Raw genomic sequence first — 22,824 nt, 5'->3', positions numbered from 1 at the left:
AAGCCTCCACTGTGCATTCGCTGATCACATAGACCTGTATCCCATTACCTGATGGCACAAAGATCACAGGCACACACTCGCACACGCTCTCTTTATCTCGCTCTCTCACACACTCGCAGTCGGACTCGCACTCTCACACTCACTTAGACTCCAATTTTGCTCGTGTTCTCGCTCTCGCACACCCTCACGATCCTATGCCATATACATAGAATGAGCCATATGATATGTACAGAAAGGGGGATTAGCAGGAGCACATTTATGTAGCAGCACTGGGTTTAAATAAGCTGTACGCACAAAATATGTACTTGGCTTTTTTACCGAGCACTTATAGAGACGTCCTTGATGTATTGACAAAACCGCTGTCATGCCTTCTCTCCAGATGCCGTTGCTCAATCTCTTTTCCCCTATGCCCCTGACCTCCAGATGCACAGAGGTAGCATCTGACAAACCGGCGTTATACAAGCCTGCGATTCTTCCCCCAACACCAGCTAGAGATTTGACCACAACCATTTTGTGCTCTGTTGGGTGGTCAGAAAAATCAGGCCAGATATTTCGTAGTGCAATCAGACGGGCATGGACCCCTGTCTATGCCTAATTTCCCCTGAAACCTCGAACTTTCATAACCTTAAAATGTTTATATAAGCCGGCTACTGAATTACACCCCCTTATCTAACACTCACTGCCAGAGGAACATTACAGAACGGGAAATGCAGTTCCTCCACATGGGGAATTTGGGGGAACAAATACAGCAGATAATCTGTGCCGGCTGCCCAAGCAAGCCTGTATATACTACCCCTGAAATATTCTGGTGTAGCTGCAGATGGGATAAAAAAAAGGCTTCTGTGGAAAGTTGCCCAGAGCAATGGCGATGACTGGGATTAATTAAAAACCTTCCATTCATCACATCTTTGGGTATACTGGTGTAGGGGAGCAGCAGCAGTGTTCTTTTCCGACCATAGGATGTTCAAGCAACTACAAGCTTGCACCATGTCTCATACGATCCTGCTTGACCTATCAAATCACACCCATTGGATGGGTATCACATGTAGTAACCGAGAAGATTGATATCTCCTGAATCCAGGAACACAAGTTCCCCCACAATCCAAATGAAATGTTAAAGTGGCAACAGCAATACGCTGAGGGAGATTCCCCCATAATAGTTAAAGCAATAAGGTGCCTTGAGTGATGCCGATGGGACCGAGATCATAACGTGGAGAGGAAATGATAACACCATTTTGGTAATTTGAAGTTGTGGGGGACTTGACCATGGTCAACCCATGCGTTTAAATGGTTTGCTTTTATAGAGTGGGTAGGATGGATAGGCAATTAGTATATGCATTTTAAAATTAGGAATCCTAACTTAAACTGGAGTTGGAATGTTATGTTGCCCATCCGTCCTTGGCTCCATAAAGTGATAAATATGAAGGTCTGGGAAGTCAATGCCACGGATTTCTGGTTTTAGCATGTTTTTCATGTGTTAAAGAGAGATTCTGCCAAGAAGCGTATTACAAAATACAGTGTATGCAGTAAAGATATCCTTGAAGTCACCATTGTGTGTTTTTAATCCACTCTACAGTATTTGGCTTCTCTTGGCATACAGTCCTTGGTTCAGCAAAGAGCATTTGCGGGGAAGACTGCCAACAAACTTATGGATGCCTTAAAGGACTCGGACCTCTTGCACTGGAAGCACAGTCTATCAGAGCTGATCGATATTAGTATTGCCCAGAAAACTGCGATTTGGAGATTATATGGCCAAAGGTATCTTCACTTTCAATAATATTGTTGTGTTTTCCTCCTTCATTCCTCATAGACACTGTCGTAGCCAAGTTACATTATTTGTCTTGCTGGGGTACCTTTTTTGGGGAGCATTTCTCTAATATGTATACAATATTATAATTGTTTTTTTCATAGACTGTCAAATAGCTCAGTGCTTTCAACACCAGTTGCTGGGACCAGTTTTGAACCTGCAATTTGGAGGTCAAAATCTTGCCTGGGTTGTATCTGCCCTTAATCCTTACGAAATCTGTAAAATCGGAACATTAAATTGGGTGTCAGTAACATTTGTTATTTACATTGCTATAAAACAGCAATGCGATTCAGGAAAGTACTACAAACCCAGCTCTTCAAAGAACACTTCAAAAAATGAGTAGAGGACCGTGGAATGGTAACATGATCCTCTCCCCTCTGCCTTCCACTATGTACCACTCCCTCGATTGTATAGCGCTGTTTCTTTATAGCTCACACTATATAAATTGCTTACATAGTTGCATACTTCCAGCAAAAGTTGCATACGCATTGCAATTATTATTTGCATAGTTATGTTTTATTTGCTCTGAGACATACTTAGGATGATTCCTCTGTGCCCCTTTGTTTGGGGTGGGAGAGAAATCTACCCACAACTAGTGGTAAATGGACAGAGCAGCCATGGAAACTCCCAGAAGAGGAGCAGGGTCATTAAAAGTCAAGTAAACGCTTTAGAACATATAATAATTCAATTCCCACGTACCTTCTTACACAAAATAGATCTACCTATTGCTATGCAGGAAAACAGTAAAAGCAGAGTTACAAGCGAGCAACTACAAAATGATTTCTTAATTTTTTAAACATTTTTTTTTAAATTACTTTTGTATAATCAAAGAGAATGATTTTTACACGAATGAGTCCTTTAAATAAATCGGAATTCATTTCTAAACATTTCAAAGGTGCAAAGTCGCGGCTTGTAATTATGGAGTAGTTGACTTATGATCAATCTGTGACGTGGGAAATTAATCTTTAACAGATTTCCGTGAGAGAGAGAGAGTTGCCTGGTGAGGGGAGCGTCTATGATAGTTTGAGCCCGTCAGATGGCATGACTTTTGAGGGCATCGGGAGCCCCAGGGCGTTGATTTTAATGAAGGCTACTTCCAGTAGTTTGGCCGTAGCGACCGCCCAGCGAGATTTTTCCCCAGATATCAGACGGCACCACCATGTGTCTTCTTCTATCAAGACGGAGTCAGCCCATAGTGGAGCCAAAAAGGCTGTATGTTCTGGAATTAGAGAGGGGCAGTTTAACAAGAGATGGCGAACAGTCTCAATGGAGTCAGAGGTTTTGCATAGTCTGCAGGTGTTGATAGTCGATAAACTTCTTATCCCTAAAATTTCTCTGGTGTGGAGCAGATTAAGTCGTGCTCTTAGAAATATGGATGGCAGTTTTTTGTCTGGAAATTTTAGACAATACGCCAGAGGGGATTTCAGCTTATTATACGTGGGTGGAAGATGTTTTAGAAACTTGATCGCTGCGGCTTGTTCGATAGTAACAATCCAGTCTTGGATTTTCAATTTTTCGGTGACTCTTTGAGGATTGGTGATAAGGTCGTTTGTTGAACATTGCAGGTCTTCCAGTTTCGTTTTTTGGTGATGTATCCATTTTTGTACGACCTTGCAATTAGTTGATGCCAGTTCCTGCCCGATGATGTTGAAGATCGGCAGGCTGTCTTGGATTAAAGTCTTCCTGAAAGAGGGCAAGCGAGGCTGCGCTGACGGTAGCATTTAGCGAGAGAAGGCCCAGCTCTCTTCTGACGGCTGCGATTGGGATTGAGTTCGGGAGACCTAGGAGGGTTTTCCAGATGTATCCCTCTAGTTTCTGCCAAAGTTGGTTTGGGATGGTGAGCGTTGCATCCATGCCGTAGGTTAGAGCAGGGACCATTTTTCCCTTATAAAAATTGATAGCCGGAGATAGCGAAAATTTGCCAAACTTTCTGTCAATCATTCTTAATTGAGAAGTCAAATGTTTCATTTTTTCCCAAAGATGTTGCTGCATTTTTGACTCTTGAGGTGTCCCGTCAATAAAGACTCCCAAGTATTTATAATGGGGGACCACTTCGATTCTGACTTTGTTCACTGACCAAAACATGATTTTTTTCCAGAGCTGGCAGTTTTTAGAAAAAATCATGATTTTGGTTTTAGCGTGGTTTATTTGGAGATTGTTATTGGACATATAGTCTACCAGGTTATCCAGCTGACGTTGTAAGCTGATGGGCATTTGATCGAGCAGAATCATATCATCGGCGTAAAGAAGACGGGAGAGGTCAGAGTTTCCAAACTTTGGAGGGAAGCTGCGAACTAAGGCTTCCCTCCAAAAAGGCAACGAAGAGCGCAGGAGGCAGCAGGCAGCCTTGTTTGACTCCTCTATCTGCTTGGATTTTCTTGGAAAGAGCGCCTTGCCTATTCAGCCGGACATTGAGTGTGGTGTTGGTGTGGAGCGCTATTATCGGGTTTAGAACAGCATCTGGCCAGTTCCAGTTTTTCAGCTTTCCCCATAGTCGCGTTCTGTCGACTTTATCGAATGCCTGTGAGAGGTCGATGAACGCAGCGTACACTGTCGGGGAGCCCTGTTTTATTTTAGCCTTTAAGATGCTGAGTATGAAGATGTTCAATGTGGTACCGCCGTTCTTCTTAAAGCCTATTTGGAAAGGGTTGCTGCAGGGGGCCGTTTTCGCCCAGCGTTGGAAGTGATCCAAGAGGAGAGATGCGAACAATTTGCCCATAATATCCAATAGGGCTATTGGGCGGTAGTTGCCCGGGACTTCCCTGCATCCTTGCTTGAAAATTGGAATGATGGTGGCTTTACACCACGATAATGAAATCTTCCTGCTGGCTCTGCAACGATCAAACAAAATGCTGATAAAAGTGGACCATTCATTGAGGTCTTTTTTTAAGCCTATATTAGTCAGGCCATCCGGGGCCGGGGCTCTAGATGTTTTTATCTTCTGAATGGCCACAGTTATGTCTGCTGTCGTCGATAGATCTACCCAGGGAGCTTCAGTAGTGTCAAAACACAAGTTCGACACAAGTTCGTGGAGGGTATCGGGCTGGCAAAGAGTTCAGTAAAAAAGTCAACCTAGGCTTGCTCCATCACTGAATTGATCATGTTTGTAGCTATGGCCCCTTGGTAGTTGTTTATCAGGGACCAGAAGTCGGCTGTTTTTTTTTGCCGTTAGGACTCTCAGCATAGTTTCAGCGTCAAGTTTGTATAAGGCGGCCCGGCAAGATCTAATCCATGATTTGTAGAGTTTGTTTTCATTTTTCCACAAATCCCACGCAGGCGTGGTGTTGTCTGTCTTGGCACTGCGTTTGAGCTTTCTTATTGCCTTTTTTTAAGTGCTATTTGTTTGTCGTAGTGATGATTGTAGGTTTTTAGTGAAAGCTTTCCAGAAGGCGGATGTTGCTTGTATTTGAGCAACAAAGGCAGGTAGTTCGATCTTGGGACTAAATCATTGGATGGCTGAGCCCCAATTTCTATGGCGTATTGTTGGGTGATTGATCTGACATTGGCAGATGTCAGGCGCAGCCGAGATTGTTGTGGGTTGGACTCCACCGATGGTAAGTAATAATTTGTCTTTCGGGCAGTAGAGGACCATGCCAGAGTTAACATATTATGGTTGCTTGCTGTGGTTTCAACCACTTGGAAATGTTCAATTTCTAAACACATCGCTTGTGAGGCGAAAATGTAGTCCAGGGTAGCTGCCGACTGACCTCTTTTCCAGGTTGGTATCTTCTGTTGCCCTTCCAAAATCCAGGCAGCATTGTGTAGATTTCTGGTTGACATGAGGTTCGTCCCGGCTTTGCCTCTAAACTCATCTTGTGTGGACTGGATGGGCTTTTGGATGGACACACTTTGCGTTGAGGTCTCCACAGATTATTATGAACGGAGTGTTCCATTCGATGAGGATAGCAACAATAGTTTCGGCCACAGTTTGACAGAAGAGTGTTGTCGTTGTCCTTTGGGGGTTCCAATATGTGGTAATCAGTGCGAGGGGAGGCGTTAAGCCAGGCTTTGTACTTGGCTTTGGATTTTCGACAGAGCAGTTCCACTCACTTAGGACCGCCAGCACTCCGTAAGATCTGGCCTTGGTCTTAATGATCTTTAGGTTTTGGCCTGACCGTACCGCGATGAGAAGGCCTGCCGAGGGACGGCCTAACAGGCCTTTTACAGCCGGAGAGATCACGATTTCATACCCGCCCATTGATGGATTTTCCTGGAGCCAAGTCTCTTGCAAGCAAAAAATATCAAACCGACCCAGGTCGACACTATTGCGGTCGGCTAGGTGGGCATGTCCTCTAGTGTTCCATGAGGCAAACGTCAAGGACTTTTGATGAAAATGGTCGTCGGCTTCATTTGGTGGTTGCTATTTAGCTTGGTTTGAAGTCAAAGCTCCTTTTATCCAGTCCCAAGGCCCACCCGGGATCCTGGAGTTATTGGGAGCGATCATTGGGGCTGATGTGTCTTGACTGCGGGGTCTATAGTAGTATGACTTTCTCCGAGGAGACTGGTCTCTCCAGCTTTGTTTTCTTTGATATGGACGATGCCTGTCTGCAGGTTGGTAAGCCGGGCTGTCCCTAGATGTCTCTTGTCTACCTCGGGTGGAGCGTGGATCCTGCTGGGATGACATTTCAGTCCGATGAGATTTCGCTGGTGGCCAACTCGAATCGGGGTGGTCATGTGGAGTGCAGGGGGCGCGGTCAGTTGGTTCCTGGCGTTCGTTCAGTTTCCTTGATGATACTGAGAAGTGGGCCCTCATTTCTTCTCTTCGATCACCACGTCGGTGAGGCGAGCCATGGTCATGTTTTCTTCTATATTTGGAATGTTCTTCCCGGTTGGAGGTTTTATGATCCAGAATTTTTAATTCAGACAGAAGAAGGCCTCACAATTTTAATTCTTCTCCAGCTTGTCGGCACATATCTTGGATTGCGGATGCGTAGATGTGCAGGTAGGCTTTGGCCTTGCTGTCGCTATGGTATGGCTCAAACCACTTGAAGTCATCCGATTTCAGCTTCTTTAGGCTAGTTGTAGACAAGGTTATTTTTTAACACAGTTCTTCTATTAAGGACGATGTATTTGTCTTTACTGGAGATCTACTTGATTTTAAAAAGACGGGTAGGGTTGTCCCTGTTAGCGTCAGCCTCTCGGTTTTCTATTAATTTACGAGTGGTGTAGGGCCGAGCTGGTGAGGATCTGGTTGAATATGTTCTAGCTCTAGTTCTGCTCTGTAGGCCAGGCGATGGTCTTAGTGGGGGATTCGTCTGTGGGAGCTGGCTTGGTCTTGGACGGGTTATTCCCTCCGTAGGAAGAGGTGGGGCATGGGATGTGACTGGAGACTTGGTAAAAGAGAGGGATGTTGTTTGGGAGTCGCGGGAAGTGGGTCCTTTTTCAGGCGAGTCTTGTCAGGGTGAACAGACGTAGTTGATAGAAGGCTTGAGTCCAGGGATTCTGCCAATGATTTGGGAGACTGAGTCAGATCCGTCACAGAGCCTGCCCGGGCGATCTCAAGGTGAGTGTTGCTGGGAGGTGTGTGCGACTGAGAACCCGCCGCAGTCATGACGGACTCGCGCTGGGATGGTTGCCGGGTAGAGGTGTTCAGTTGGTCCTTCATAGCTAATTTTAATACCTTTTTTTCCCCGGTCCAGGTGTCGATTCAGTCTGGAGCTGTTTGCTGGGGCTAAATTGAGAGAGAGTTTGGTCGTGCTGACAGTTACTGGCAATTTCGCTTTGTTGGAGAATAGTGAAGCACTTTCGTTGTTCTGTTTGAGCTGAACAGTCTGTGTTGCTTTGTGCGTCGCTGAGTCAGATGTGTTTTTTTTTTTTTTTTTTTAGAAGAAGTGGTAGCCAGAGGGTTATCCGCTGTGGGTACTGGTACATCCTTTGGTATGTGTGGAATATCGTACTTCAGATCGATGGCAGTTATGTAGCCTTCCAAAAAGGTTAGCTTGGACTGAATGATGGCTAGAGTGGCCGTATTATCTCTTGAGACGTCTGCGAGTGTTTCGGAAAGTTTACAGAAGGGAGCCATTGCGATGGTTATTGCTGACATAATTGTGGTCATATCTTTTCTATTATTTGGCGGCTCTTTATGGGCAGGTGGCGGGAAGTCAATAGGTCTTCCGCTCTTCGCTGGAGTGTCTCTAGAATCTAGGGATGTAAGATTTGCCAATGAATGCCTGTGCCTGGAACTGGTGACTACCCCTTCTGGTGGGGTGGCAGTCCTTGAGAGGGCCGTTCGTGCTCGAGAGTCAGTGCCTTCAGAGGGGATGCTGTGGGAAAAATGATCTTGGTGTGTGGACGAGAGCTTGGAGGTGGTTAAATGGACCTTGGTCCAAAGTTGGGGGGTCAGTTCTCTTTGAGGCCGGTGGGCTTTTGGTTGCAGTAGATCCGAGATGCCGTGATGGATCGGCCGGGCGTCAATGATTTGAGAAAGTGGTGTAGTAACCTCCGGCCTCGGGATAGGCGATGTCATGTTCCTCTCCTGCCGATCTATTGGTGAAGTTAGAATGATGATATGTAAACATTTAGGATCCAGTTGGGGCAGGCCTGACCTATCTGAAGAGGATCCCGAGCTAGGCGTAGCTTGCACGGCGTCTTTCCCAACTGAAGGAAGTTTGGTGTCTGAGACAACAATAGTTTTTCTACATTTAGATGCCGGTGGGGTCTCGTCCAAAACTTCCAGGATTTCTGCGTCCGAAAGTTCGGAATCGGTCGATAATTTCCTCTTCCCTTGGGTCTTAAACAAATTCAACAGAGCATTTGACAGCAGGGGCGTGGGTAAGGAGAATTTTCCATGGCCCCTCTTTTTTGGACCTTGTTGCGAGGCAGTGTTTTTGTTCTGTCTGTAGCTTTTCGTTGTTACTTCCGGTTGGTTTTGATGTTTTTTTGTTGTAGTAAACAGTTTAGTATTCGTAGATTGAGTTACCAAAGTTTTGGGTACAGGTTTACCTTTTTCTTTGTACGTTGATCTTTTTTTTTAGGATGTGTAGTTGGTTTATGATTGTCGTTGTCCGACATTATGGAACAGTTGTCGGAATCTGGGTCAGAGTCCATCTCTGAGAGAGGTTTTGAGGGCTGGCTTTGAGTTTGAGGGTCCGGGGGTGGGGCGGCAGTCAAATTGACTTTCTTAATTATAATTTTGGTTCAGCTCTGGCCCTACTAAGAGGTCTCAGGCCCATTACAAAGTTGAAAAGGAGGGAGGTATAACAGAAATTACAAAATGTTTTCAGGATATGCTGGAAAGATTAGGATAGACAAGTGGTAGCAAGGGAGATGGAGGGGATGGGGCGGGTTTAGGTGTGGGTAAACATGTATGTTTTGAGGCTCTTTCTGAAAGTGGTGATGGATGGTACTGTGCAGGTGTGAAGAGGTAGGGTGTTCCATGCCCTTGGTACCCAGTGGGTAAATGTTTGTTTTTGTGTGCTTGATAGTTTGCAGAGTGGAATGTGTAGGAGATGTTGCCTTCCTTGTCTGGTTTTTGTGTGGGTGATTGGTTAAAGTTTGTCGTAAAGGTACAATGTTTTTTTTGGTGTATGGTTTTAAAAACAATGCAGAGTCCATTGAAGGCAATTCTTTCAGGTACGGGGAGCCAGTGGAGCATTGAGAGAGCTTGGGTGCTTTGTTAACGTTTGGGCATATGGAGAATGGCTTTTGCTGCTGCATTTTGTATGGCTTGCAGGGGGGGTAAGGGTGCTGCTGGGGAGTCCAGTCAGGCGAGCACTGCCGTAATCCAGCTTGGAGAGAACTAGTGCTTGAACTGTGGTGCAAAAAGTAATCAGGAGGATGATGTATCTGATCTTGCTTTGGAGGGGCCATTGTAAATTGTATGTTTGGTGACATCTGCTATGTGGCGTGTGAAGGAAAGGTGCGGGTCGATGGTGAAGAAAGGGATTTGTAGGACTGGAGAGTTGTGTGTTGTACATGACAAGTTGTTTGATCCAGGGTTTGAGTTCATTTTGTGTAGTGGGGCAGATAAGTAGGTATTCCATCTTGGAAGGGTTGAGCTTGAGGAAGTGGGTGGCCATCCAAGTGGTTATGGTGAGGAGACCACTTTTAGGAATATGAGGGGGATGAGATTTGGAAGGATATTTGTGCGTTATCTGCATATTGGTGGGAAATGGCGTTGTTTGCTAGGGGATTCAACATATTGGTTTAAGAGGAGTGGAGACAGGGAGGAGCATTATGGGACCCTGTACTTGACTGCTTGAGGTCAGATCAAAAAGGGGGAAATGGGAAACAGTGTGTCCGATCAGTATGGATGGCGGTGAACCACGCGAGGACGGTGCGTGAGAGTTTTATCCTATGGGATAGGATGTTGAGTAGAATGGTGTGGTTGATGGTGTTGAAGGCTGCAGGGATTTTGAAGAGTAAGAGTAGTGCTGTGTGTGTCCTTTGTGGTGATGTGAAGGTCAATGAGGATGTGAAGTGTAGCAGTCTCAGTGCTGTGTCCAGGTCGAAAGCCAGATTGGAATGGGTTGAGTAGGTTGATGTGTTGTTGCATTTGGGTAGTGATGAAGAATTCCATGATTCTGGCGAGGTATGGCAGGTTTTTGATGGGCTGGTAATTTCTGGGCAGTATGGGGTAGAGAGAGTTTTTTGAGGAGGGGTGAGATTTGTCCAGTTTAGAGTGCATCGGTTATATTACCAGGTTAGAGGCAGGAGTTGATGTTGAGCAAGTAGGGGACGAGTGTGGTGATGCAATTGGATGGAGCTTGAGGGGGCATGGATCATCCAGGAGGTGTGCAAGTTGTATTTTGGTAGTAAGGGTGATTCAGGTGTCTGTGTCGAGAGGTTGAAAGGTCTCCCAAGGGGTTTGAAATGTTTTGGAACGGGAGAGCAGAGGCAAGGGTTTGCCTGATGGGAATATTGAGGAAGTCAATGAGGACGTTGCATACTACAATGGGTGGGAGTGTGGATTGTGGTTCATAGAGGGCTTTGAAAATGTTGAGTAGTTTGTGTGCAATTGGGGGTGGATTGGAGTTCTTGGAGGTAATGGGTGGCTTTGTATTTGCATACAGTTGGTTTGTATTTGTTGTAGCAGTGTTTGAGTGGTGTTCTGGTGGGCGGTCATGGGCTCTAAATCCATACTATTTCTAGGTGTCTGGCTTCGTGCTTAATAGAGCGGAGGAACCATGATTTACAGTGGTCGCTGCAGGGGATTTGGTGATTTAGGGGGGCAATCATCCATACTATTTCTAGGCATCTGGCTTCTTGCTTAATAGAGCGGAGGAACCATGATTTACAGTGGTCGCTGCAGGGGATTTGGTGATTTAGGGGGGCAATTAAGTTGAGTGGAGGTATATGTGTGGGGACTGTATGGGTGGTATGAATGGTGCTAAGGCTGTGTCTGTAATGTGTTTGGTTGGTCTGGCTGGGGGAAAGGGGGTTATGTGTTGGGTGGGGAATCTTGTGTGATAGAGTGAGCATGAAGGGGATAGCAAAGTGGTCTAACAATGACACCCAGATAAGATTTTCCTCAGACTGCTGTGCGAGGTCACAGGGGGTGAGTGGAGCGAGTTTAGTATGGGATTGCCATCTGGACAGGAGCTACCAGGGTTAAAGTCGCCGTAGTAGATATAGATGCAGGGCGAGCTGTGGCTGCCAGTTGTGATGTCAGTTCAGTTGGTGTGAAGTTGGGATTGTGGGGGGCGTGGGGATAAATGAGATGAGATGAGGTGTGGGTGTGATGGAGGGAAGCAAGTGAGAGTGCTTCAAAGGATGTGCATGGGGTTGCTAAGTGTTGGTGACCCTTACTATATGATGGCAATGCCACCACTACCTTTTGTGGGTGGTCTCTGTGGTGGATGAGATAGTGTAGGGAAAGGATGTCAGGGTTATAATAGGTGTGTGGTGGGGTTTGAGCCATGTTTCTGTGAGAACGAGTATATCTGGATAGTGTGTGATAATGAAAAAATGTATTTCATGTGTGTGGGCCGGAGGGAAGTTGAGAAGTAGGTGCATGCAATTATTTCTTATAGTGGATGAGTTTGGTGGCAGAATTGGATTTGAAAGTTGGTTGTGTGCTTTGTATGAGGCATGTTTTGCGGCAACTGGTGGCCAACGGTAATGAAGTATGAAAAAGGGAAAAGAGAATTGCAATATCCCCTAGCTCTGTCAACCTTTTGCCTTGGACGCCCGAGCGACTGGACTCCCTGAACATGAACCAGAAAGCCAGTCCTCTTTTGATAGTGATAACAGCAGCTGTAGGATCACAGGAGGCTGGACGGATGATTACAAGGGGAGCTTCAGGCTGCAAAATGGCACCCCTAAGAATGGTATGGGTTGGGGGGGACATCCACCCTAGCTTCTGCCTTATTTATTTATTGTGTATTTATAATGCACCTATACACAATTTGTTTCAAGGTGCAAAACACATGGACCCCCAGGGTAGGACGCTCCTAAGTGAGTTTCTCAATAAAAAAGCTTGTACCGGTTCACATGGTCAACCCATGTATCGACCAAGGTTGGTTCTTGTAGATCTCCTACCTTCTGCAGGCCACCTTGGGCAGCTGAAATTACTGCCACTGGTGGTGGTGGTGTGCTGAGCATGTGGTTCCTCTCAGGCCAGTTGACTAGCTCAAGGTGTTTGTGACCACGCATTCACCGAGGCCTCTAGGCATCAAGGTGTTGCCCAATTTGGGGTTAGGATTTCTGAAGTCTGTGTTAAATATAGGAGTGGCAACCCTTTCACATAGAAATCAAGTCAGCAGTGTAAAGACAATTTGACAGTGTATGCAGTTACAGGAAAGCAACCGCAATGAGTTTTGAAAATCAAATGTCAATGCTGTTCAAGTCCGTCTCTGATTAAGCAACAATGGTTCCAGTGAGAAAATGTTCCTCCTGCACAAAGGGTATTTTTTGAACTACCAGAGATGTTCCTGCTTCAGGCAAAGGCGATCTGATGCAAGGGTACAGTGCAGCTTTCCCATAGCAGGCATCACTGGTTGAATAGCCTGGCCAGTGCAGACAGTGGCCCATTGTCGCAGATCAGGTAGGCCCACTGTTCCTTGGAGCCCTATGATCTTAGATGAAGGTTTCTTAATTGTATAGGCTGTAGTCCAGTGGCTCAGCTGGTTATTCATCCTCAGACATTGGGTGTGCCTGCCTTTGTTTCAGGCTGTGCAGGGCAAGGAAAACAATTTCTACAGGGAACAAAGGTGTTTGGAGGCTCTGAACCCTTCTGGTCCTTCCAGGTTAAGAGGAGAGAATGCTGCTTGCGATTCTTTCTAGTCGATGAACATATTAGTGTGATCTTGGGCAGGTTGCCACAGCAGTGGGTGCCTCTAGATTCAGGAATTGTGCTAATTTATCTATGGATGTATCCATCACCTTGGATGTTAGATAGTAGGGATCTATCATGTTCCACTGCAGAGTCTTATAGATGGAGGCCTTGGGCAATTCCGTCTCAGCGGTTGACCCTCGTTAACACACCATAATGTTAGAATAAAGGGGCCATGGTCACTTCCAACCATGGGAACTATTTGAAAATCTTTAATCCAATGCCAGTCTTCTACTCTCAAAATGATGTAATCAATTATCGAGCGGTATTTCTCATTCACAAAGGAATGTTTGCCCAGATTATCAGACTGAAATCTACTGTTTACTGCTCTGAACCCTAACCTCCATGACTTTCCTTCCCAAAGTGTCTGTGGTAGCCTCAATCAGGGTTGGTGGGTAGATGTTGAATGCAATATCCCCGTCTACAATAGCGTCAATTGTCCCTGTATAATTTCCAATTTCTAAGTTGAAGTTGCCACATAGCACAAATCTAACTTTTGGGGAGCGACCTTCATGATTCCTGATATCTTCCAATACCTCCAGTAACGCTGGGAGCGATCCTCGAAAGTCGCTATCATGAACTGCGTTATAGAAGTTGGATATGCGCCATTTATTACCATCTGCTACCATTACATCCGTTATCAGCAGTGTCGGCGAGGTATAAAACAATCAATGTTCTTTCAGTTGAAGTGAATGTGCCAAGTATATTGCAAGACCTCGACAGTTCCTGCCCCGAGAGGACCCTGTTGCCTTGGCTGAATACACCTCGAAGCCTGCTAGATGTATACCATGTCTAGAGCCCATGTCTCCTGGAGTAGCAAGATGTCCATGCCTTCCAGGAAGATCATGAAATCGGGATCCCTGAGCCTTGCCTTGAGGCCTGCCACGTTCCACGAGACAATGCTCAGGGATCGCATTGGGCATTTCCCACTTTTAGGATCCAGACGGAGGCACATGTGCCATGCACTCATACACAGTGTCTTTTGCTCTGGATGTTAACGTGCATTGTTGTGATTTTGCCAATACACTTTCTAGGGCAATACCAAAGTGGCGCCCCTGGTGAGTCTTGGATGAGGACTCATTATGAAAAGGTTGGTGAACCAATCCAGGATTAGCAAAAAGATCATGGCGGCTATAAATTGAGCAATCACTCATATCTATCTCTCTCTCTCTTTCTCTCTTTCTCTCTTTCTCTCTTTCTCTCTTTCTCTCTCTCTCTTTTTTGTCCTTTGCCAGACTATTTTCTTTGGTTGTCATAATAAAATAAGCCTGGCATTTCCTGTTAAGTGAATGTTTCTGTAAAACTCAGACTTAGTCCATCATGGGTGGGCATGGTTATCTCTTGATCTAAAACTCTGGATGGAATTGTTCACCTCCGACTAAAAGGGCTCACTTGAACATGTTGTCATGTGCATGCCCCTGATTGACTTAGTGCTGATGGGCTGGGGGGGGGGGGGGGGTTGTCAAAATGAGCTTTGCTGGCAGCCAGGTGAAATTAACACTTTGACTGCCCCCAGACACCCTGTAAAAATGTGCTGCATTCTAAAAGGCGGGAGGAAGCCTGGCAAACACGGAACCTCCATCTCCAATTGAGAATTTGTATGTTTACAGGCCTCAAGGGCTGTCAAATGGTTAATGGCAAACAATGCCATTATTTACTTTGAAGAACATATTTTAAATCATTATCCCTCAGAATCTTTCAATCCAACGGGGCACTTGGACCCCCACCATTGTATAATTAACCATTCACCCATCGCCAAACAGCAAATCGCACCTTAGGCTTGTCGTTACTTTTTCTTCACAATAAACATTTTGACTTGCACGTTATATAATGTTGGATAAAACAGAAATGAGTGGCTAAAGATGTCCCAACTGAGTTAGTTAGCAGCCGAATACATAGCCGAATACATAGCCGAGTACCAATTGAAGATTATTGGGAGACTGCTTCCCTTAAGCCTATGTCTGCAGAGCAAAGGGATAATTTGTTGGTGTTGATTAAGGGCAGCGTGTTGGTGCTTGCGTTACTCAAAGGGTAGTGGCTAACTTTCAAGGTAATGTGCGTGCTCTGATGAGGCTGCTGTGGGGAGCCAAGCAGTTTAAATGGATTTCTCAGGTTCACCTGCAGCTTCACTCGCTCCCACTTGATGATATAATTGATCTTAAGATAGCCTGTTTAATCCCCAAGGCAGCCTATTTGAAAACTCACTCCATTCTGGCTCCGAAATCACGATCTATGTGATGCTATTGCATGGATTTGGGAACAACTTTAGCTTGAGGTTCTGAGATTTTCAGCTTACTTCCGCCCTAAAAGGATCCTTTGATCGAGTGTCATCTCTTGCTGGATTGCCCTCCGCTTCCGGTCAGACTCCTGATCGTCCTGTCTGTCAGGAGGAAATTAGAAACCTGGCTCTAGACCCTGCTCTTAGTTTGATTTCTTCATCTTTCCTATGACCCATGATGAAATAATTGCGATTACCACACCTCTCAACCTAAACCCGGGGAAGCTGCAAGGTGGGGTAAACGGGTGATTTTATTTTTTATTTTGAGGAAGTTTCCATTGAAGTCTGCCAAGAGTGAACTCAATCGGGTGGGTAACAGCTGCTAAATGCGAGTGAGTTAAAAGATATGGATTGCTTGACCATGCAGTTGTTTTTGTTGTAAACTTTATTTAAAAAAAAAAAAAAATGGAGAGGGTTTTACGAAGATCAGTGTCAGGAAAGTAACAACATAATAAATGTAGTGTATGCCTTTAAAAAGTAACCGGTTTCCTAATTTTGATTACCTTTCAGGACGATTATCACGATACTGTGATTATCTTAATGAAATGTAAGGTCTTTACGAATTCATGAAATTAATTGCTTGGACATCACTGATAGACATTCAAGAGGCAGGCAATGGCATTTGTGCTTGTTACGACACCTGCTTTTGCTTAAAGCTAGGCATGTCCTTTTGCTGTTGCCAGGCAGCATGGCTGTCTGGGACAGGATTGCTACAGAGCTCCTGGAATCCACAAATAATTTAAAACTTTGGGAATTTAGTGGTTGCACTGTATGTGCAGCGTCTGTAGCTTTTATGACATTTAATGAATGGCCAATTTCACAAAAAATATGCATCTGACATTACAGAAAATCACTAGCCATAAAGTATAAAAAATGTACAGTAACCTTCTCCAACGAATTTGATTTTGCTCTTTGAACGCATTCTTCCATCAGCCTATGGGCTAGATTTACAGCGTCTCCATTGCAGGACCTTGACTGCGCTTAGTAGAGGCTACCACCAGCTTCATTACACAGACAAACTTCATACTGTCCTTTAGCTTAATCGCACGCTTCTCAAGTGTTTATCTAAGGGTGAAGGTCTTGATTGTTGTCTAAGTTTCATATTTAAAACACTTCTTGTGCTAGTGTTTCCTCTTGAGTGGCCATTATTTTTAATATAGTACAATTGTGAAATACTTAGATCTACTGTTGTATGCACAACAGGTACATGATTTGCAAACTATTCAACTTACACGTGCTTTGCCAAAGCTTTTGTAAAGGGGTTTTCTTTTTTCTGTTGAAAGAAACGGTACACACTCTGAGTGTGCCCAAGCTATCCTGCTACATTGATGGATTGTGGCTGTGGAGGTGCTCTACCTCTGCTGTTATCTCTTACATCTGTTGAGGTGCACTAGCTCTGAAGCAGCACCTCCAGACTGGCAGTCAGTGGGGCATTCACTGGAATGCTAGATCTTTAGATCATTTAGTGTATTAGCTATATTGCTGCCTCTCTGGACTTTTGAAGTGCGAGATCTCCTGATTGAATGTTGTAGTAGTTGTGCTACTGTAGCTCAAGTCTGTGATGATTCACAGACCCTGCCGCTATTTTCCAGCACAGTGTGGTGGTTTGTGCTGGGAGGGGGGGGGGGTCCTACAACATGCTGCCATATCTATGCTCTGTGTGAGTGCTATCACATCCCTCATCTCAGAAGATCACTAGCTGTGCCACTACATCGTTGGTGGATGGTGGACAACAGCTGCTGCTTCAGAGAACGTTTCTTGTGCATGTACATCCCTGGAGTGCTGTTACACCTCAGATCTGAGGATGGCACTAGCTGTTCTGCTACATCTTTGGGTGCATGGTGCACTAGCTATGCTGCTACACACCTTGCCTGCAAGGTGCACTAGCTGTGATTTTGTTTCCCAGAACTGGCAGTACATCTCCTGTATATGAGCAGGTAGGTTGGGCTTCTCGCAGTGCTCTGTTTTGTTACATTTCAGCAGTGTGAGGTGCACTATGTGGCTCCACGACTTCATGCCATGTGCCTGTGATCTTAGCAGGCCACTACAGCTCGGTCTGAGCTTTAGTATGATATTGTGAATATATATATATTGAGAGCCTTTCTCCTCTTTTGCAGCACGATGGCTCTGCAGCAGGCCCAGATGCTGTTGAGTATGAACAGCCTGGAAGCTGTCAATGTGGGTGTTCAACAGAATAACACAGAATCCTTTGCTGTTGTGTTGTGCCACCTGGCGGAGCTGCATGCTGAACAGGTGAGATACTGAAGCATTCTATGAACTCCTGTTAGCTGCAGAAGATATCTGCGAGAGCGCAAATGTTTGCAAATAATATTCCAGGGATAGTTCTGTTACTACCCTGCTCGCAACTGGCTTCCATAGATGTGTATTACTCTTTTTTTTTCTTCTTCTTCCAGTTATTAGTGTTCTTGGCTACAAATGTCTGTGATTTGCTACTTTAGAATTCTGATTTCTCGCTGACCATGAATACCTATTTAACAAATCAATCAACCATCTTTTACAGGGCTGTTTTTCTGCTGCAGCAGACATTTTGAGACATTTGAAGGAGCGTTTTCCAGCCAATAGTCAACATGCAAAGGTAATCTGTCCCCACTACACACGTTCTGATGAGTCCTAAAAGATGATTTGTCCACACAGTAACCTATGTTGTCATAGCTGTGGTGATGTATGTTTTACTTGTGTGATAATAATGTCTAGGCTTGCCTGTATTGGATATGTCAGAGTTCTTTGTTTGTGACATTTTGAAGTATCCTAAAATATGTTATTTTACAACAGCTGGATCAAAGGGCAGACATCTGACCAATATTTGAGGGCTTTAGAAGCTGAGTGGTTATAGAAATTAACCCCTGCTATAGCTTATCGTTGGTAGGGCGCTGTAGGCGAAACGAAGGTGATGCGTGTTGAAATCCACTAAAATGTTTGTGGATGAACGAGGAACCGAAATTCAAAACGTTTAGGACTCAAAGAGCACTGAGATTTGCAACACTTGGGGAAATGGGTTAATGCTTTTTGTGTCTCTTTAAAGGATTTAAGTAAATGAGGAACAATGCAAAGAACCTGGAATGAATTCCCTCAATACACTGCTTATATACATTGATGTACAGAGCTTCCTCTTTTTACTGTAAATCTATATTTTCTTAATATCACTATCCAAATATTTTCTTTGTTGTATACATAAAGGAACATAACCCTAATGTGCTGAACTGCTGCTAGGAACTACAACCCCAGAGCCTAAAATAGGAAGGGGTTCTGACAGCACATTCATATAATATACTGTGTCACTGAACACTTTTTAACTGTCAGAACCTAAGAACAAGTGGTGGCTGAAAATGGACCATGTCAGGGGTTGAAAGAGGGCCCCATAGCACCACAGGGGCAAGATAAGCCAGTCTTACCATAGACTTTCCTTTATTTAACGTTTAAGACTTGCAAAGTAGTACTTAAAAAAAATGGCAAAGTAGTGTTAACCACAACCAATTAATTCCTCTTTGTCCCTTCTCCCTGCATCACATGGTTGTCCATATAAAATGCACAGAATTCTGAATGTCCTGAACCATCTAGGACAAGAATTGATTATTTCTCTGTTTAAATCAACGCACGTCTTGATTTGCGCTGTTCTTATGGTCACTTCTTAAAGCATCCTGTTCTTGATGGTTGGCTATACACAATTGTAACTGATAGATGTTGGTACCATGACAAACTAACGCTATCGTAGTCCTAAAATATTGCCACTATCTTCCAGGGAGCTGTATCCTAGAGTCCCCGCTCACATTTTCCAGTGGGAATCTGGGTTCTGCATTTACTTACTTGCACCGTTAACTAATATTCAATAACTATGAAACCTGTTGAGTATGATGTGATGGCAATTTGGTGGAAGAAACTGTGACAGACCGATGATTAATCCTAAACAGTAAATATATCACTGGGCATCCAAGCAGAGGCAAGAGTCAGTTTCTTTCAATCTCTATAAACCTGTCGATATCTGCATTTTCAACTTTGTAAAACTGTTCATGTAGCATTCAGTTTTGGATTCAATGAACCGTTTTGTTAGTGTGCAGTGCCAACAATGCATCTTTTTGCTGGCCAGTTGATTGCTTTGTTGTATAGAACACAAATCATCCCACAATAAAGTTTACTTAGACTGAAAGGGATTCTTCTCCTGGATACTGTTGGGAACATTAAGAGTAAGGTTCCCCAAATTAAGCATTTTTTTCAAACCACCAGGCACACCTTGCTTTTAGTACCTTCCATCACTCTAAAGGAATGATTAGCAGCCTTCCATAGTCTGTTTTAAGATCAACATTATTTCAGATAATTGCCTGTAGGGCAGATGCTAACCACCTTTGTTATATAGTTTGCTGGGTTGGGGAAGCTGGTTTGTAAAGGGGTGATGTGAGTGGCTCCTGTTGGGTGCAGATATTTAACGTGAGGTTGAGGAAGTTTGTGTATATTGTCCGTTTCCTTGATCATTATTCAAGTAGAGAACTCAAATCAAAATGGAGGCTCCAGCATTTAGGGTGCAGCCGGGGCATTAGCACTACGAGTGCGCTCATTAGGAAGTTCAAATTGGGAGTGTGCCGAAGAGTCTAAACTGCATTTCAGTTGGGGTCTCAGCACGGAGAGTAGTGCTTTCCTGCTTCACTCAGTCATTAAGGAGATCCAGCTCAGCAGACATCCATAATAAGACTGCTCGGCCATTTTCATCTCCTGACCTCCAACGACTCATTTGATCTGGCAAGTGAACATTTTCTGCCGCTGCAACGAAAAAAGTGCTCCAGGTTTCAGTGGAGCCTCAACGTGAGAGTGTAGGCGGACAGTTGATACATGCAGGAGTTGTTTTCTCCTCTGAAGATTATCTGCTTCCGGTAGAGACTGTGAAAGGTTTTCTGTCTTAGTGAATGGTGCTAGTGTTTGCTGTTAACACCATGTGTTTCATTCCAAACACACACCAAATGATTACCTGAAGCTCACACATGTCAATCCAATGCACAGCACTCATTGATGATGTGGTGGTTCAGATAAAAACAAATCAGAACGATTGGTAATATTAAATCACATTAGCCTGCTCAGTGACTTGGGAAATGTAATCTAGTTACCTTTACTCTCATGAACTTGGCAGTATGAGAGAACACACTTCTCTCGTAGTAAGAACTTTAGAAAAAGCTGTCTGCTTTCCGAGGAACAGTTTATAAATAAAGGCCTGTGCAAAGTTATAAAAGTACTTGATGAAAGGTTAATTATAGGGTTAGGTAGTTGCATCTTCCAGGAATTAATTCTGAATTACGTACATTGTGTAAGCACACTCTGCAAGAAAATGCCTGAGGTTCAGAATCCTCTGCAACTGTGAGAAAATTCAGTCTAGCTCAAGGTGAATCACCATCTCTACAAGGCTCAAAGGAATCTCACTGGCCTCCAGGCATTCAGTGGAAGGTGTTAAGGTAAAGCTACAGAGAACTACTGGGTTCTTTGGTGTAACAGGAAGTTAGCGATCGAATGTAATTACTACTGCCTTATTCTGTCTTTACCAGGGCAAGCTCACCCAAGAAGGAAGTCTAACTTTTGTTATTTTCTCCAGTTCCCTTTTCCTCCAAGCGGAATGCTTTCAGTGCTGACTGCTAGGAAATAAATTTAAGCATGTTTGGTGGACCTGTGGAGCTAGATGCTTCCGCAGATGTTCAAAGGTGAAGGGCACAAACATTATTGACAGAACCATTTTCTTTTTTGAGGCTATACTGATTTGGTTTATTGGTAAACATTGGTATAATTTGGGCTAAATCAAGAGCAATTATGTGCCACTTAGTAAGTGAAAAACCTCGGAGCACACAATGACCTTGCTATTGCTTATTTACCTCTTGCTTTCATAATCACTGAACAAATGGACAACGTTTGGTCTTCATGACAAACAGATTTAGAAATGATGTCCAGCACATCTCGAGAACCAAGTTTTGTTATAAAAGCATGTCCAATACTACCAACAGGCTGCCTAGAGCAAAATGCGAGAATTGTCAAACACAAGTCTCACGTTTATACATTGAACATGAGTTTTTGTGTTGGTGAGACATTTTCAAGATTTGGGACACAATGTTGGACAATTACCTGCCCAAGGCATTGATTTAATAGATAAACTCACTGAGACCTCTGGATCACCTGCTTACTATTTTGTCATGATGCATACTGGATACATTAGACTCATTAGCCGTATCGGGGCTGAATTAATTAATTGAATAGTCATCGTAATGCACTGATATTTATTGTTTTTGATTCTCAGGTGTATTTCTTGAATTATTATTCCTTTAACATGTTCTGAATAATTTGCTCATGTATTTTTTGATATTACGCCAGGATTTTTTATTATTACTCCATGATCTTTGTTTTACTTGAATCATTGTATAGTCTCTTGTTTGTTTGCCAGTTCATATGGAAAGATCAGTTTTTGAGTACATACAATAAAATGTTTCCCTTCGTAACAATATTTATTATTTCCCATGTATGTTGTCATACGTTTCCAAACAATGTATTCTCAGTCTCTATTACCTACTTTTGTTATTAGTTGCATGGTATCGAATCTATAAAATGAAATGGTACTTTTTTTTGTTAAGTCAGTCAACCCACTACGTGGTGCCACTGATTATGCTTTCATCATGTGACACTTTAGAAATTGTCACTTCTTTGGTGGTCACTTTATTGATGGTTATACACTTTACTGTAATATGCCATATGTGTATCTGTTTTGCCTTGGGTACGAGGTAAGACCGTTCTGTTTTACTTATCTTTTTGGTTGTGAGACTTCAAACCCAATTACCAGTTCTTTTTCAAATACAAAAATGTACCTTGTTTGTTTTATCATTTGCACTTGAGAAAGTATTGAAAACCCCGAAATATGTTTCACAAATTTTGAAGCATGTAATATAATTCACGCTTTGATTTATTTTGATCTCTACAATAAATTTGCACTAAAATAAAGTTTAAAACTTAGTTGGAATTTGTGTTGGGATTCCCAAAACTTAGAGCTCAATGCGCTAATGCTGCCTAGAAAAACCTGTACCACATTTGTCTATATGTATGCTTTCTTCTACATAGCCATTGCCTTGTGTTGGTTGGTTGGTGGATGTTATAGTTATGGAAGTGAGACAGTTATGAGACCAAACATTCCATCTTACCCTTATGGCATGAGATCCTGAGTGTTTTTGGTTTTACTTGATGAGCCGTCATCTGAGGCCTCAAAAGGGACGCCAATACTGATTGTGGTACTGAGAGACTCCAAGTCCCTCTGGCTCAGGGCGCCCCAAAGGCATCTTGTTTTTCTGTGCAAGTCTCCTAGCACAGCTGTGTACTCTACTGGTAGGTACCAAACTTTCTTTGAATCTAATTGGGTATAGCCTGCTGTCCTACTGTGGTGTGTACAGGGAACCACTGTGTAAATCATTTATTGAATCCGATTGCCATTCA

At 43.8% G+C, this 22,824-nt stretch overlaps 1 protein-coding gene across 1 annotated transcript in view; it reads left to right on the top strand.

Moving 5' to 3' along the window:
• The window catches only part of ANAPC5 (anaphase promoting complex subunit 5), a 655,776-nt gene that overhangs the window by 503,295 nt on the left and 129,657 nt on the right, over positions 1-22,824 (top strand). Inside the window, exons 10-12 of the mRNA XM_069619569.1 lie at positions 1,577-1,758; positions 17,475-17,610; positions 17,879-17,953. Of these exons, the coding sequence (XP_069475670.1) occupies positions 1,577-1,758; positions 17,475-17,610; positions 17,879-17,953 (393 nt within the window). The remainder of the gene's footprint in view (positions 1-1,576; positions 1,759-17,474; positions 17,611-17,878; positions 17,954-22,824) is intronic.

The sequence above is a fragment of the Ambystoma mexicanum genome, chromosome 10 (assembly GCF_040938575.1).
Source record: "Ambystoma mexicanum isolate Mex_15411 chromosome 10, UKY_AmexF1_1, whole genome shotgun sequence".
Lineage (NCBI taxonomy): Eukaryota > Metazoa > Chordata > Amphibia > Caudata > Ambystomatidae > Ambystoma > Ambystoma mexicanum.
Note: the sequence above shows the minus strand (reverse complement) of the source record. Positions and strands in the feature narration are given on the sequence as shown.